The sequence below is a fragment of the Orbicella faveolata genome, unplaced genomic scaffold (genome assembly GCF_042242905.1).
Source record: "Orbicella faveolata isolate gen_17 unplaced genomic scaffold, um_ofav_v1 contig_34, whole genome shotgun sequence".
In the NCBI taxonomy this organism is placed as follows: domain Eukaryota; kingdom Metazoa; phylum Cnidaria; class Anthozoa; order Scleractinia; family Merulinidae; genus Orbicella; species Orbicella faveolata.
Window position 1 is genome coordinate 20,872,734 of NW_028301563.1, and position 17,267 is coordinate 20,890,000.

At 38.4% G+C, this 17,267-nt stretch overlaps 2 protein-coding genes across 4 annotated transcripts in view; one reads left to right on the plus strand and one right to left on the minus strand.

Annotated features, from left to right (window-relative positions):
• The window catches only part of LOC110064072 (uncharacterized), a 40,895-nt gene that overhangs the window by 13,511 nt on the left and 10,117 nt on the right, over window positions 1–17,267 (minus strand). For 2 of the 3 annotated variants that reach the window (XM_089299011.1, XM_089299010.1), the window contains 10 exons: window positions 11,709–11,771; window positions 10,834–10,974; window positions 6,301–6,489; window positions 5,087–5,201; window positions 4,023–4,135; window positions 3,413–3,484; window positions 2,797–3,018; window positions 1,975–2,148; window positions 1,003–1,182; window positions 90–224 (listed from right to left, as the gene is read on the minus strand). In XM_089299011.1, coding sequence (XP_089155137.1) covers window positions 90–224; window positions 1,003–1,182; window positions 1,975–2,148; window positions 2,797–3,018; window positions 3,413–3,484; window positions 4,023–4,135; window positions 5,087–5,201; window positions 6,301–6,489; window positions 10,834–10,974; window positions 11,709–11,771 — 1,404 coding nt within the window. The remainder of the gene's footprint in view (window positions 1–89; window positions 225–1,002; window positions 1,183–1,974; window positions 2,149–2,796; window positions 3,019–3,412; window positions 3,485–4,022; window positions 4,136–5,086; window positions 5,202–6,300; window positions 6,490–10,833; window positions 10,975–11,708; window positions 11,772–17,267) is intronic. The other variant, XM_089299012.1, reaches the window with a different exon arrangement.
• Window positions 13,617–17,267, plus strand: part of LOC110064069 (uncharacterized) — a 23,419-nt gene continuing 19,768 nt past the window's right edge. The window contains exons 1-6 of the mRNA XM_020771075.2: window positions 13,617–14,330; window positions 14,767–14,859; window positions 15,941–16,051; window positions 16,412–16,522; window positions 16,907–17,017; window positions 17,261–17,267. The exon at window positions 17,261–17,267 is cut by the window's right edge and continues 104 nt beyond it. Coding sequence (XP_020626734.2) covers window positions 13,763–14,330; window positions 14,767–14,859; window positions 15,941–16,051; window positions 16,412–16,522; window positions 16,907–17,017; window positions 17,261–17,267 — 1,001 coding nt within the window. The 5' untranslated portion in view covers window positions 13,617–13,762. The remainder of the gene's footprint in view (window positions 14,331–14,766; window positions 14,860–15,940; window positions 16,052–16,411; window positions 16,523–16,906; window positions 17,018–17,260) is intronic.

A 17,267-nucleotide genomic window follows, 5' to 3' on the forward strand; every position in this document is an offset into this window, starting at 1 on the left:
AGGTTTCCTATCTAATTATATCGTTATTCATGAATTTCATATATTCTGTTGCAAATAGCATGTATCTACAATAAAATGTTGAAATAAACCTTTTCCGGTGGTGTGGTCTCGACTGGGTCCAGTTTCCTTTGTCTGGGTAAAGAACTGTTTCCGGCGCCACTGTATTTGCCCAGCATTTTTCCACATTCCAAACGCTTTACTATCGAAATCAGTGTCTTCATATCCTGCAGAAATGTATTTAGTAAAAACAAAATAAACACAACATAGCAAACGCGTTTACGTGGCGTTGGAGTGAGAGAGATCCGATTGATCTGATTTCTTGTTGATGATGTCTTTTTCTGTCATCAAGTCGTCTTTTATTGTTCATCCAGAAGGGAAGTGTGAGCCCGGGAGTGTAAGTGCGTGGCCCTGGGAATATTCTCATTTGTTATATGGCTGTGTCTCACAAGGACTGGGCACTACCGAATTTACGAATTTGATTGGCTGAAATCGATATTGAAAGCGGTCTGGATTTTCCCATCTAGACCGTCATCTAGACCGGTTACATTTTGCGGTTAAAAAGTTGCAAACTAAAATGCAGAAATATTGACTATTTACGTTTAACAATATTTATTTATGGAAGTGCCAAAAAACCTGATGAGAAAAAAGGGAAAGAGGACGAGCAAACTTTGGCAGAATTAAGTTAGGCTCTTCGCCGTTCGCAAGCAAAATGTCAGCTAGTACAAACCAGTTATATTAAACGATTTTCAAAAATTGTTCCTTTTGCCATATAATAAAACATCTTATTAACCGAGCTTAGTCGGTCTGTATGGGAGAATCTTGACCTCGGTCGTGTGTACAGACCTCACTCCGTTCGGTCTGTACTCACGATCTCGGTCAAGATTCTCCCATACAGACCCCTCGCTCGGTTAATAAGAGCTAATTGTAGTCTTTTAAAATGCCCAAAACAGAATTTAATTTTCGAATTTGATTACCTAAGTCAAAACCACAGTAATTTCTCACCAGGTGTACATCTCCTCGTCGTACAGACGTCGTCTTCCTTGGAGTTTCCGATACAATATTTCCCACCATGTTTTGGCTTAGGATTATCGCACTTCCGGAATCGTGTTCTTTTACCGTCATCACATTGAGCATCGCAGTATGTCCAGTCTGACCAACGACCCCAATGTCCATCTATCTTGACTGTGCCAAATGAAATATATACACGATGAGTTTTCCACGAAAGAGAGAAACCAAAGAGAGACAACATTTGAAGCATTCAAAGCCATGCACCGTGTCTCTTGAGTTTTGACTTCGTCTGCATTACACTCTTTTTTTTTATAAGAACCTTTTTTATAAGAACGTCGAGGCTGACTTAAACCAAAATTTTAAGAACATTTTGAGATCATTCCTCAGGCTGAGAGTCGATTAAGAACGCTTTTATTTTGCTAATCTGTATATCAAATGGCAGGCATAAGATAAAGGTAACAAAAAAATGTACATTAACTCAAATACTTAGTGGCATTAACACAAAATCAGCCTTTGCTTAAAACCATCCTACAAAAGAGGTAGATTTCTCAAAGACACGCTCGTAAGAGCCAAATTATGAGAGGCACATATAATCACATCACATCTATCATGTAAGGAGTCCGTACTGGCCCGTCTTCGTTATTTTTATGCCATATAAATTTGGGAACATCTTAAGAACGTTTTCAGCCTCAAATCAAAAAAAAAAAAAAAAAAAATTAAGAACGTTCAGCCTCACCTCCAAAACTAGACGATCTTATATATATATAAAAAGAGTGTACTTGGATCTCTGATTAAAAACCACTACTGCATGATTAAAACCTATCCAAAATATACCTACAAGTTTATCTCAAAGCAAATTAAATTTATGTTTGTTACTTGGGCTTCAGTAGGAACGCTCAAGTCTTAAAATGCAGTTTATAGACAGCAATTATCGCTTTTTGATGGTAATTTAACAGAAGTTTTCACCTGGACACTCGTTCCTGCCGCATTTCACTTTCTGCGTTTCAATACCATACACGTTTACGTTACCACCACAAGCTCTGACGTTTCCTGAATTGTAGCAGTATCGCTGGCGTTCTTTACCGCAGTCTTCATCACATGGAGTGAACTGCGACCATTGAGTCCAGCCGTAGTTTTTCGCTGCAGAGTATAAAGGGAGATAAATAGAGGAGTGGAGACAAGTCTATTTTTAAGGGCAGTAGAATATCGTAGAATCAATGCTCCAAGCCCAGATTTTTCTGAGGCAGATTTTTGGGGGGTTCCAACTAGGTTAGTACCGTTATTTTAAATCATTTCTCCAATTTTGTTTAAATAACCTCCTTTGGAACCCAGTTTCTCAGATTGACTGTTTGCTATCCCTCTCCTATAGTTGTAGAGCAGCCTTTTAGTTGCCTTTTAGAACCGATAATTTGCGTCCTCCTGATTTGCGTCGCAACGATTCAATAGACCATTCAAACGAAAAGGAGATGAGAGGGAAATATTTTTTCGAAGTATGTCAAAATTCTACCAGTGGTTCAGATATTAAAGATATTGCAGATTATTAAACAGATATTGCAGATTATTAAACAGATATTGCAGATTATTAAACAGTGCAGTTTTTTAATAATCTTAGAAGATTTTAATAGTCATGTCAAATAGTTGTTTTTTATTACGTGTGAGCTTGTTTTGTTTTAGATAATTTATAATGTCTACCAAGAGATTATCAAGTAATCCCCTGTGTCTACTTATCAAAATATCAGAAGCTGCACAACGGTCGTTTATTTAAAATATGCTCTATACATCACGTACTTTGGCAGTCGTACAAGGCGTTTAGCTCAACAATATCCTGAGAACTCATCGTTTTCTGGGGCATTCCAAAGTTCTCGTTTGGCTTGTCTATCCTACTAATAGTGTCCAGTCCATTCTTGGTAAAGGCTTTTCTATCATAGTGCATGATGGATTTGAAATCGTAGTCTTTTCCAATCTTATCAATAGTTCTATAGCTATACTTGTCAAACTGGTCTGAAAATCCTGTAAAACAAGGTAATGAATCTATGTAATCTTGCATTATGATTACTCTACATATAAATATTAAGGTCGCGTTTAGATTGTCTACGTTTGTCCACACAAACTGAGAGCCTGAAAGGTTTTGGCATAGGAGGACTTATTCCCTGTATGTCGATCAGGTAGTTTATGATTTACTTAATGATTCTTTCTGTACCAGCAGTAACCAACACATTATCCTTATATTTTATCCATACGTTTGGAGAGGAATCCAGGTCAATTTTTTTCTCCCTTAAAGCGATTATGGCTGAACTATGCGCATTTTGGATTTTCGATGGAAAGATAATTATCTGATAGAGTTTGGAAAAAGGATTAAGCCTCCCATACTACATGTAAATCTGAGGCAAACTCACGGACTCACCGTCAAGAATGTTTTCCCAGTTTACTTCTACAAATCTATCTCTATCATCTCGAGCTTGTTCATGGAAAAATCCTGGAAAAGGGAGGTCCAAGAATATATCAACGTGTCATCAACGGAATTACTGGTATGAAAAAGTAAGACTGTGGAAGACAAATAGAAGGTAAACAAACTACTGAGGGTTTGTTTAGCACATTAACGGTTAATCATAATGATACGTAAAATAAGGACCTCGGTTTCTTTATCGGTTTTTTTTATACAGTGAAACCTGAAGTATTGAGGCGACTTTCCATTGAGCAGAGCTACACCGGCTTTGGTAAAAGGCAAATGTTTTGGGAAACTAACCCGTTTTAAGCGCACAGCTCTATTAAGCGGACATCATGTGGGTGTTCTCTTAGTACAGGTTTCGCCCTACGTGTAATACACGTTATTTCAGGTGCAACACACAGAAAAGACATGAAAGGTCTACTCGAAGAACTTTCCACGCTTGAGGTTCACTTACACAGTGTAAAGAATTTATAAAGGAACCTAAGTAAAATACATGTAAAGCAACATCTGTGTCTATTAAAATCAAAAGTACGTAGGTTTACCATTTGAGACATTGTTTTCTTACCTAATGCGTGTAGAAGCTCGTGTGTAATAGTCCCCTCGAAATTACACCCGTCCCCAAGGGAAACTTTTTGACCACCAAGTTCAGCGTACTTCTTCCCGACCTTAGAGGAGCATCTGGAATGATTAATAACAATTTTCAAACGGTAAACTAACAATTGTAATTGTACATACATGTACAGAACTATCTGATTACTAAAGCGAATTTGCCGCCTCACGTTTTCCTCGAAAATAATATTCTTTGTTAAAGAAATTCATAAGAAATATATATATCTTTTAACCAGATCGAGTTGGTAACATAACAAGAGGAATGCAATTTCCCTGACAGCAATCAAGAAGCCAAGCCTGATTGAAATATTGCGGACTTGTGATAGTAATAGTGTTTCCTAAATTGTTAGCGAAAGTTTGCGAAAGTCGTTGAGCTCTTACTATACCAATACCTCCTCTCTTTTCTTTGCTATATTTGGTCCCTTGAAAAAAGGACTGACCCGTTCCTCAACAGGTCCATAGGGAGCGTTAGCAATATAGACGGCGACACCGAGGAGGGTTCTTTCAAATATGAATTTACATTTTAACTCGCAACTGTATAGGTGTGTTCAATACTCGGTCTAAAACCATGTTCAGGCTAAATGCGTAATCGCAGAGTTCAATTCCAAAGAATTATGAAAAATTAGCAACAACAACAACAATCTTTTTTTGTACTCTTTCTCTATTATGTCAACTGTAGCCAGCTCATGGTCTCCAAAATGCACAGAACATGGCCATTCTACACTGTTGTTTTGTTTTGTTTGGTGTTTTTCTCGTTAGCGTCGCCGTGGTAGTTGGCTAATATACTATTAGATTTTAGAGTCAATGCGAACGCACGTTTGTATTTTCCCTCATAAGTAGGATATTTCCCTTATGAGAAAGGCTTGCTCGAACTCTTTCTCTCTGTCCGAAATTTTTTCCAACAAATAATTTTCACCCGTTGAAAATAACTAACTTCTGTCCAGTTTCTTCATGTTGCACCATCACTAAAAATATCTTCAACTGTAGACACTTCATCAAATGGAAGATGTTTGAGTTTACCCTTTGTCATTGGCAAAGTAGATATAATTCTTGTGTCTCTTGTATGGCACAAATTTTATACATGTTTCTTGGTGGAAAGTCTGAATAACTTTGTGAAGGTTTGATGTGATGTAACCTGTAAAAAATGACATTGTTCTTTAGAGGAATAAGCCGGGGTACACTCCCATATGAAGAGGTCGGGGATGCTTGTCGAGATATTTGAATTTAACCTGTAAAGCAGACCAATCTGAGCGTGGCTCGACACCACTTAAAACGGAAATGACTAGCGCTTTTTAGTATTTCTCTAAGTGCACCCATAAAGATATTTAGACGGTTAAAAACAGCGGCGTCTTGTCCTAAACACCTTAAGTGATACCAAGACCCTTGGTCTACACTCCTGAGCGACACGACGAGCACCCCTGACCTTTTCATAAGTTGAGTTGGGGGGAGGGGTGGGGGAAAATAAGCGTCTAATTATAACATTTTTAAATTGTTTTCTACGTTACTAATGAAGCAGAAAGTAGAATATTTGTTAGACAGGAGAGTAAAATTTACCAACACGATGATAGATATGTCCAATGGATAATATTAAGTCCAGGAAAAAGTTTTAAATTGAAGTAAAATACAGGTAGGTTCTTCAACTGCAACACTTGATGATGCATAAAAATTGAATGACGCTCTAAAACTATCACACTCTTTGAAGCTGAATCTCCGAAATTGATACTAGTTTTGACGACTTTTTTGTCTCAGATGGATAAATCATTCCTGATATAAATAATTCAGCTTTATTGGGCCATTGTTTTGCCGTTAGAGCCTGGCATGGCGTCACTTGATATGCGAGTATATCCACCTAATTACATTAATTTAGCGCAGTATTGAACATGGTTACATGTATGCGTTAATTGCTCCGAGTAGGGCATTCCACAAGTTGCTCGAGATTTCCCAAATTGCCTAAAAGTTGTCGAGCAACTTGTAGAGCAACTTGTGGAAAGCTCAAGCTCCGAGTGGTGATCAGGAGGAAGGGGGGATGCCTAAGTCCAGAATTTTGGAGTCTTGTATTCAGCTCCTAAGGCCTTATACATTTTTCAAGACTGGCAAAGGAGGTCCACAGCTGTGGCGTTGGGCACTTCTTGTGTTTCTCAGAAAATACGGAGTATTATGGAGTATTAATTCGAACGTTTGATGGTGATTGGACTTAATAAATTAGTAAAGGACACTCAGTGTGTTGTACTTACTCATGTAGGATGGAATTTTATATGGTACTATCCTTGTTGTCCAGAATCGTTTACGAGCTCTAATAGCATTTCTCTTCGTCCTGGACTGACCCCTGGACCCACCCCTCTTACAGCTCTCTCCGGGATGAAGTTCTTCATAGAGTTCGCAATCGAGTATCATGTCTCCTTGATCAAAAAAGAACCCATGGTCTAAAAAACAAAAGACAGCTTATTTTGTATCCAATGGTTCTTCAGACATCTAGCTCAGCACTTCATGTGACCATTTTTTCCATGCGTGGATACTAAAACACCAGATTCTGAACGACAATTTAGTGGAAAAGTTTAATTTTAATTTAATTTAGTAATAGTAATAGTAACAGTAACAGTAACAATGACAGTGACAGTGACAGTGACAGTGACAGTGACAGTGACAGTGACAGTGACAGTGACAGTGACAGTGACAGTGACAGTGACAGTGACACTGACACTGACACTGACAGTGACGAGGCCCTGTTAGGGGGGGGATGTCCCTTGTCTGAAATTCGCCACCAGCCATGTCGGCATTTCGCAAGATTCCTATGTCGCCTGTCGGAATTTCGCCTCAGAGCAATTGTGTCGGGAAATTTGACCTTGTTCGATTAAAACGAAGCTATAACACAATAAACATCGTAATACCTTTGTTTATTTTTAAATAAAAACCGGCTCAGTGCTCTCAAGTCTCACGCATTGAGCATGAGGCTCACGCAAACGAATTCAATCTTGCGCTCTCACGCTGAAACTATTATTTCTCACGCATTGAAGGTTCCTTGCTGTTTTAGTCAAGTACATATATAATTAAGTATCTCTTTGGATATAATTTACCCCTTGTATGCTTTGCACTTGCTTCGAACACTTTTCAGCAGTAGGAATTCTTATGTAGAGCCAGCATTTCTCCGGTCAGTGGGTTTAATGATTACTTTATGGTTATTTTTAAAGCATCACATTTCGACTCAGAATGAAGGAAAAGACTTCTTAGCTACTTCAATTTTTCAACATTTTCTAAAGGGGCTGGGGGCATGCTGGGGGGCATATTGGGGGCATCCTTTCTAAGGGCTTGGGCATGCTTTCGAGCACTGAAGTTGCTAACCTCCTAGGGGATGTGAGGGCATGCTCCACCTAGGAAATTTTGAAATTTAGACGCTTGGAATTGCTATTTTCAGCCTTTTTCCAGTCAGTATTTGGACCTAAAGTACAATCGAATTTATGACTATTTTTACCATGTTTAAAAACCGTTCTTTAACTCAAAATCTCGACAGCCTCAATCAGATAATCTCTCCTATCTATAATCTTCCTTTGAATTTGGCGTAACCCTTACCTTTTACTGAAGACGAGAAGACCTTGGCAGTTTTCCCCTGTCTCTCTTTTCCTAGTTGATAATACAGCTTCATATTCATTTACTGGTGGCCCACTAATAAAAATATGTAGCCGACTTTCGAAGATCTCTTTCCTTTTTCCTTAAGCGTGTTTTTAGGCGTTTTAGGGCACTACTCACTCAGCTGAGAGTGAGAAAAAATACTCAGCAATGACGGACTCGATTTATTCGACGTGGACGTTTAGCATATATAAGAAAGCCTGGGTTTCACGACCCGTCGACATCGCGTGTGAGAGAGGAAAACACATTTAAAACTCTGGAAATGCATCTTCACTTCGACTCAGACGTTTAAAACAATCACCGCATTCTCAGTTCCGAAATTCGTTGTCGGTCTATCTTGCCATTGGTGTCGCTTTCCCTATTTGAGTGGAGTAGTCTGTCGTTCGTCGCCAATTCATAGCTCTCGCGTCGCCGTTTCAAGGCTATGTCGCTTGTCGGAATTTACCCGTAACAGTGACAGTGACAGTAACAGTGACAGTAACAGTTACAGTAACAGTAACAGTAACAGTAACAGTGACAGTAACAGTAACAGTAACAGTGACAGTAACAGTAACAGTAACAGTAACAGTAACAGTGACAGTGACAGCAACAGTAACAGTAACGGTAACAGTAACAGTGACAGTAACAGTAACAGTAACAGTAACAGTGACAGTGACAGTAACAGTAACAGTAACAGTAACAGTGACAGTGACAGTAACAGTAACAGTAACAGTAACAGTGACAGTGACAGTAACAGTAACAGTAACAGTAACAGTAACAGTGACAGTAACAGTGACAGTGACAGTGACAGTAACAGTAACAGTGACAGTAACAGTAACAGTAACAGTAACAGTGAAAGTAACAGTTACAGTAACAGTAATAGTTACAGTAACAGTGACAGTGACAGTAACAGTAACAGTAACAGTGACAGTGACAGTAACAGTAACAGTTACAGTAACAGTGACAGTAACAGTAACATTAACAGTGACAGTGACAGTGACAGTGACAGTGACAGTAACAGTAACAGTAACAGTAACAGTGACAGTGACAGTAACAGTAACAGTAACAGTAACAGTGACAGTAACAGTAACAGTGACAGTAACAGTAACAGTGACAGTGACAGTGACAGTAGCAGTAACAGTAACAGTAACAGTAAAAATGACAGTAACAATAACAGTAACAGTGACAGTGACAGTGACAGTGACAGTAACAGTAACAGTAACAGTAACAATGACAGTAACAGTAACAGTAACAGTAAGAATGACAGTAACAATAACAGTAACAGTAACAGTAACAGTAACAGTAACAGTGACAGTAACAGTGACAGTAACAGTAACAGTGACAGTGACAGTAACAGTGACAGTAACAGTAACAGTAACAGTAACAGTGATAGTAACAGTGACAGTAACAGTAAGAATGACAGTAACAATAACAGTAACAGTAACAGCGACAGTGAAAGTAAGAATGACAGTAACAGTAACAGTGACAGTAACAGTAAGAATGACAGTAACAGAAACAGTAACAGTAACAGTGACAGTGACAGTGACAGTAACAGTGACAGTGACAGTGACAGTAACAGAAACAGTAACAGTAACAGTGACAGTGACAGTGACAGTGACAGTAACAGTAACAGTAACAGTGACATTAACAGTAACAGTGACAGTAACAGTAACAGTAACAGTAACAGTGACAGTGACAGTGACAGTAGCAGTAACAGTGACAGTAACAGTAACAGTAACAGTGACAGTGACAGTGACAGGAACAGAGACAGTGACAGTAACAGTGTAGTGATAGTGATAGTGACAGTAACTGTGACAGTGACAGTGACAGTAACAGTGACAGTAACAGTAACAGTGACAGTAACAGTAACAGTAACAGTGACAGTGACAGTGACAGTAACAGTGAAAGGAACAGAGACAGTGACAGTAACAGTGTAGTGATAGTGATAGTGACAGTAACAGTGACAGTGACAGTGACAGTAACAGTAACAGTAACAGTAACAGTGACAGTGTCAGTGACAGTGACAGTAACAGAAACAGTAACAGTAACAGTGACAGTGACAGTGACAGTGACAGTAACAGTAACAGTAACAGTAACAGTGACAGTAACAGTGACAGTAACAGTAACAGTGACAGTGACAGTGACAGTAACAGAAACAGTAACAGTGACAGTAACAGTAACAGTAACAGTAACAGTGACAGTAACAGTAACAGTAACAGTGACAGTGACAGTGACAGTGACAGTAACAGTAACAGTAACAGTGACAGTGACAGTGACAGTGACAGTAACAGTGACAGGAACAGAGACAGTAACAGTAACAGTAACAGTGACAGTGACAGTGACAGTAACAGTGACAGTGACAGTAACAGTAACAGAAACAGTAACAGTAACAGTGACAGTGACAGTGACAGTAATAGTAACAATAACAGTAACAGTGACAGTAACAGTAACAGTGACAGTAACAGTAACAGTGACAGTAACAGTAACAGTAACAGTAACAGTGACAGTGACAGTGACAGTGACAGTAACAGAAACAGTAACAGTAACAGTGACAGTGACAGTGACAGTAACAGTAACAGTAACAGTGACAGTAACAGTGACAGTGACAGTGACAGTAACAGTAACAGTAACAGTGACAGTGACAGTGACAGTGACAGTAACAGAAACAGTAACAGTAACAGTGACAGTGACAGTGACAGTAACAATAACAGTAACAGTGACAGTAACAGTGACAGTGACAGTGACAGTAACAGTAACAGTAACAGTGACAGTGACAGTAACAGAAACAGTAACAGTAACAGTGACAGTGACAGTGACAGTAACAGTGACAGGAACAGAGACAGTGACAGTGACAGTGATAGTGATAGTGATAGTGATAGTGATAGTGATAGTGATAGTGATAGTGATAGTGATAGTGATAGTGATAGTGATAGTGATAGTGATAGTGATAGTGATAGTGATAGTGATAGAAATAGTAATAATTGGTATGTTGGGTCACCGTGAAGTCTGCAAATGTTGATTATTTCAGGAGATCAGGAGATTGCATCTGTCTGTGATCTTTTTAAAAGAACGCCTTCAGACAAAATGTTGGGTCTTGAAAGAAAGAGCTTTATTTAAAACAACACCACAAAACATGCAACAAAAACGGTATCTCTCTACTGCACCTTCATTAGTTGTTTCAATTATTTCCTGGACATTTTCTTGATATTCTCGTTTGTTCTGTGACTGTTTCGTTCTCTTCTGTTGATCCTTTCGCCAGTGTGCAAGATTAACGGCAATTATCCGTCCCATCGCATTGTCATAATCTATCGGCATGGATAATAAATGAACGATTATCTCGTCAATTTAACAACAGGTATTAGATTTAACACTGGGGGATTGTCGCCTAACTGTATTTAGCTATCTGTTGAAAGAGGTTTTTCTCAGGAGAAAGAGGGGGGAGGCGGCGGGTATACTACGTTCTACCACCAGAAGCTTAAAACAAATTTCGGGAGTCGAAGAGGCACTTCGAGCAAAGCTTAATACGGAATAGGAACTAAGAGAAGAAAATATCCAAGCACCAAAGACTGGCTAGTCAGGTTTATCGATTAAAGGACAAAGTTGAAAAAAAAATTTTTTGATTTCATCTAAGTGTCCGTGGGACCAAGTGGTCCACACCGCCGGAGGCTATCGCGGTTTCCGTAGCGGTAACGATTCGGAGTATCCCTGCTCCCCACAGAGTTTCCCCGTCCCTCCCCAAGCGTTAAATTTGCCGTATCTATTTATACATCTGGGTGGGGAGGGGCGCTGTGGGAGTAAAGTGTCGATGTTGCTCGAGCTTTCATGTGAAACATAACTGATCGACCTTTCACTAAAAATGTGCGCGTATTAATTTGCACTGCTGTGGAATTTATTTTAAAATTAGGGATAAATTTGCCAGTCGCATTATGACGTTTGTAATCAGAAAGGTATAAAAAAATACTGAGAGATTGGGAGATTTCATTCAGAAAATATGTGCCAACATCACAATTAATATGACTGACAATTTAATTGAACTAACCTTTCTCAGCTATTTCTTTTATCTCAGGATCATTGACTAAATTTATGTCGGCTTGAGTCCGTCCTGCAATGAAGAAAACAATTATTGTAAATTGAAGCATGACATAACAAAGGGGTACGTCTTCCTTTTCGTCGCAGTGCATCATTGCCTTCGATGAACAAACGGTTAAGAGAACAAAATATTCCTAAATTAAGGTCCCGTCCACACGTATTCGGATATTTTTGAAACCGCAACTTTTTCTTTCCGGATTCAAAAATTTGCCCGTCCACACGTAGCGTATTCCAATCGAATTCGCCTGTCCACACGCATCCGATGGTATCCGGATTCGCTCTAGAGAAACAAGGCCTACATGTTGTGCCGCCATATTGGTTTATTGTTCGGTAGGACACGATTTTTCTACGTCATCGGATTCAAAAATATCTGGATTCACCAGTCATCGGATTTGGTGCGGATTTATTTTTTTCCACTTGGGAGAGCGGATTCAAAGATATCCGGATTCGCTGCCGAATTCGCCGGATGCGTGTGGACGGAGGCCGTATCCGGAAAGAAAAAGTTGCGAATTCAAAAATATCCGGATACCTGTGGACGGGACCTAAAGCTAGTATTTATTTGACCACTCATTCTTTTGATTACAGATTCTGGAGCCCGGCTCTTCCACAGAATAATAGGAGGCAAAGGAATAGAAAATGCATGTATATAATATTTGCAAAGCTGCTTCTTTGGATTCGATCTTTAATACTTCTTATAATATAAGTACATTTACTCGATATCCTCCTACATCGATCCTGCACCTAACAATAATCTAATCATTAACTTAAGCTGCATTATGTGAGCTTGTTTATTTGGGACCTGAACACAGAATGCCACAATTTAAGAAGATCGAGTGCAGCTAACTGGTTAGGGGCAAAAGCCCAAAGGTACTTGATGTTCAGTTGAAACATATTAATGAACTGATATTTATAAACAATCTTGTGGCCCAGCAAATGTGATCTGTTCGCCAATGAGAAAGTCATGATGTTCCAGCATTTTAAGAAACGTTTCGACCAATGGGAATGGCAAATTTGGAAAGTATTCACGCCAAAGTTCGCTGGGTCCGCAGAAACGGCGTATAACCAGCAAAACACAAATAAGAACAAACCGATAAGCCCTTATTTTATTATATTTATTTTATTTTATCTGAAGTGTAAATTATGTATTGGTTCTAAGGCAATCTGTGTGCAAGAGTTCGGAGTTATATCTATGACCTACGCAAATTAACTCTCTTCAACTGAGAAACGGGTCAATATATATTGTTTTTGTTTCAATCGAAAAGGAAAGGGGGGAGTGGTAGAGATTTAGAAAAATTCAGAAACTGCCGAGCTATTTTCAACCTTACATGATGACACTTGTTCCGTGTAATAATAATGATGATGATAATAATAATAATAATAATAACAACAACAATAATGATGATGAAAATAATAATAAGAAGATTATAAATGAGAATAATAATAACAATAACAACATGTTTAATAAGTCTTCATGTAGATTGATAAACTTATTCACCGGGTCGGTCAGGGAATTAAACATTTTACTACTCCGTTATCTCTCAAGTATAGTTAAATTCTCATCTGGTGACTTTTCATTTTTTATCGGTTTTTGACAAGAAGCAGGTGGGAAGAAAGTACAGACCACCTTCTTAAAGTTAAACTTCATCCTAGGTGCTTACTTGTGAGTAAACGTTTATTTAACGTATCGTAAGACGAAAAAACGCCGTGAACGACTTTAAATCAAGTTAATACAAGGTGCTCAAAGAAACAATGACGCTTCTTCTTTGTTCATCTTACCCTAACCCGCTGTGTTAGATACCTGTGCTTTAACTTTACGATCCCTGTAATGTCAGGTATAGGATATTAAAACACCTTTTAGGGAAACCAGACCACAAATAAATAATATATACCACAAACCTATTTTCCTCTTGAAAGAGTGTGAAGATGCTATTTACATTTACGATCACTTGCAAGCCACAAATTTCACAATGTTGAATTTCACGTGAAACATATTTGTTTTTAAGCATGTTGTGGCTACAATATTTACATGTTTTGATTATTATGACTTGCGGGTGCCGCACCGTGACGGGCACTGGATTAAGAATCACATCGAAAAACACCAAAGTGCCAAAGAATCATCAATTGCTTAAACTGAACAACTCCGCACCTTGGATACATAAAAACAGCGTTATAAGTTTAAAAGATATTCCGACAAAGCGACAGACACAATCACACAATGTGGATGATAGCGATGATTCAAACTTAGAGACCTACGACAATCAAGCCACAGATGAATTTGATGAAAAGGAAACGGAAGAGGCACCATCCTACAGACAAGTCATTTTAGATCCAAATGCTGGTAACGCGTTGAGATTTCCTCGTCCGTATCCTTTTCATCCGTTACACCATGTCCCTTGGAACCCTTACATGGGACCCGTGGAGATTATTCCAAATCCGATTCAAGTGCATCATTATAGAAAAGTACCAGTAGCCATTCGTGTGCGAAAATACGAAAACGTTCCTGAAGCGTATTACGTAGCTTATAAACCTACACGTGATTACACGGTGACTCATGTGGATGTCTTCAACCCAGGTTCGTATAACTTTTTATCAATACATCTTTTAGAAGTATCCTATAATAGCCGGGGCCGGTTATGTTTAGCACTTGCCATTATGAATATTCGAACGAGTTAATTTATTCAGCTTCTTTCTCAGAGCCTTTCCACTTAATGCTTTGAATGTAAAGCGTAAACGGTAAGAGGAATATTGTGACAGGATAAAATGGAAAATGATCCGAACCAATAGTAACAATCCTAAGAAATATGTTTAGTCTCAAAAAGGAAGAGTACGAGACAAAATAATCTTTATTTTTCTCAATTTAAAGCTTTCAAAACATGGGCATTGTATAAGACGTGTCCGCGTTTACTCAAGAAATGGTTATCATTCCAAATACCATTACACATGTATTAGCTTCAACAGTTGCCAAGGTGACTATGATGTTTGCAGTGAGAACTTTTTGTTGGTTTCAGGTAATCCATGCAGAAATGGCGGCATCGTAGTATCCAGTCAATTTGGGTATCATTGCCTGTGTTCAAGAGACTACCATGGAAGGTTTTGTGATGGTATGGAACGTGCAATGTATTTCCTCTCTGAAAACATTTAGCAAAAAACTAGAAAATTAAATTGCAACCCTGGGAGTTTCCACAGTACACGAGTACATTAGATTACATGACATGACATGACGTGACATTGCATTGTTGCATGATTAGCATGTTTTGAAATCGCATAACACGACATCAGTTACATTAGCTTGCATTGCACTTAATTATTGTTACGTTGCTTTGGATCATCTTTTAGCGTCTAAGCGATAATGAAGCAGGAGAAAAAAGTGTTGATTCCAAAACTTTCACGACAAGGTATACGTAAAATTATTCTTCTGCAGCATTAGGCTGGCTAGCATGAAAGGTCAGTATTAAGAACCAGGAAGGTGACTGCCATTTTAGATTATTGCTGTCATGCAATAATTGCTTAATTACCTTATTACATGAAATTTTCGCGACACGTTAATTTCGCGAATTTCGCGATTTAAAAAAAATCGCGAAATTTAAGTGACGCGAAATTTAAGTGACGCGAAAATTAAATGTCGCGAAATTAACATGATGCGAAAATTAAGTGACTCACATTACGTCAATAATTAAAAAAGCGACTTTATTACCATTACACACGTTTATAACAATCATTTGAACTTCATCACTACTGCTTTCCGTCTCCACTCCAGGTAGCACTTCTTTTGTACAATCCTCAAACTGTCCATTTACTGGCTCCTTGTAGTGCTGTTCCATTAGTTGCTTAAACCTTTCAATTGCCTTGTAGACACTGTGAGAACATCTTTCTTGTTACTGTTTACATAATCAGTTGCGCTTCTGTTTATTTGGACGTTGTTGATTAAGTTGTTTGATCAAATTCAGGGACATCTTAAATAACATTGACAAAGAAATATAGTGTGTCTCACTCAAAAACGCGAAATTAAAGTGAGCAAAATGCAAAGTTTTCGCAAAATCGCGAAATTAAGGTGTCGCGAAATATGCGAACCTCAAAACCGCGAAATTAACGTGTCACGAAAATTTCATGTAATAAGGTAACTATATAGAGATGTTGATCAATTATGCTCTGTCACATTTCAAATTGTAATTGTGTTTACAGCCAAGTTGTACTGTACATCAAGCCCATGCGAAAATGGAGGAACTTGCGAGGAAATAGAAAACAATTACCAGTGCCAATGCAAACCTGGATACATGGGTTACAACTGTGAAGGTAAAACAAATAATATACTTTACACGTGTAAATTTACTTTAATTAAAGTATGTTTGGAATCTCTTAAATGTAATGGCATGTTGTTTAAGCTGATTAGTTAACGCTTTTCCAAAATTAGCACTTTAATGTTTTTACATTTGCGCCAAGGTATAAATACACTATACCAACTTAACCTTGTTTTCGATAAGTGAAACGAATGTATCACAGTGGGCAAACTTTAAGGAGGGTAAAGTTAATATAATTAAGCTTTTGCTTTCCCCTTTCTCCTCGACTCCTCTATTATTTGTCAAGTAATAACCTATAAAGTTCACAGCTGAACTCGTTTCTAAGCGTTGCATTTTTTGATTACCTTCATTTTAGAAAAGAACGCTTGCAAACCAAGCCCCTGCAAGAATGATGGAGAATGCGTGGAGACTGAAAATAATTACAAGTGTTATTGTAGACCTGGATTCATAGGCAAACACTGCGAAGGTCAGTGATAAAGGAAAATCCTCGCATGCCATTCCATAATTGCACATAATCAGCAGTTTAATACAATCCCAGACAGCACTGGCAAGTAACTAAGTCCTAAAAATGAAGATTGAAACGGAGCAGTTTATTCATAAGATAACCACAGAACTGCATTTTACGTTTCGTTGTTGTCACTGAGTTTTTCATTCGTTCGAAGGCCACCAAACTACTTTATTAGTTTAGTTACTGTGCAATCTTTGATCTCCGATTTTAATTTACTGTACCAGTGCATGGTAAAATATTAATGTGAAGGGTCTGACTTCACCAGTGTCGATAAATGGCGCCAGCGCGGTGACACAGCTAGTATAATAATAATAATGTTATTTCCTTATCTTACTGCTATAGACCTGGATTATTGTGACCCAAACCCTTGTCAGCATGGCGGCTCGTGCCAACAGAGACACGGCTTCCACGAATGTATTTGCAGGGAAGAATTCAAAGGAAAAGTGTGTGAAAGTGAGATAAACAAAGTGTTTTAGCTTTGTCTAAGAGTACTTGGTATCCTTAATCGTTTTATCGCCTCTTCTTTCTCGATATTTGCCATCACCGAAAGATTTGACGGGGTAAAAGAATGAAAAAAATCGGTCACTCCCTAAGTAAATGAATCCATTGCAGTCCTTGATGAGTCTATCTAAATCAACCATCAGTAATTAAAGATTGTTTTCGTGATAATTCTGTCCACGATCTTGTTCTATTCAGAAAGAAG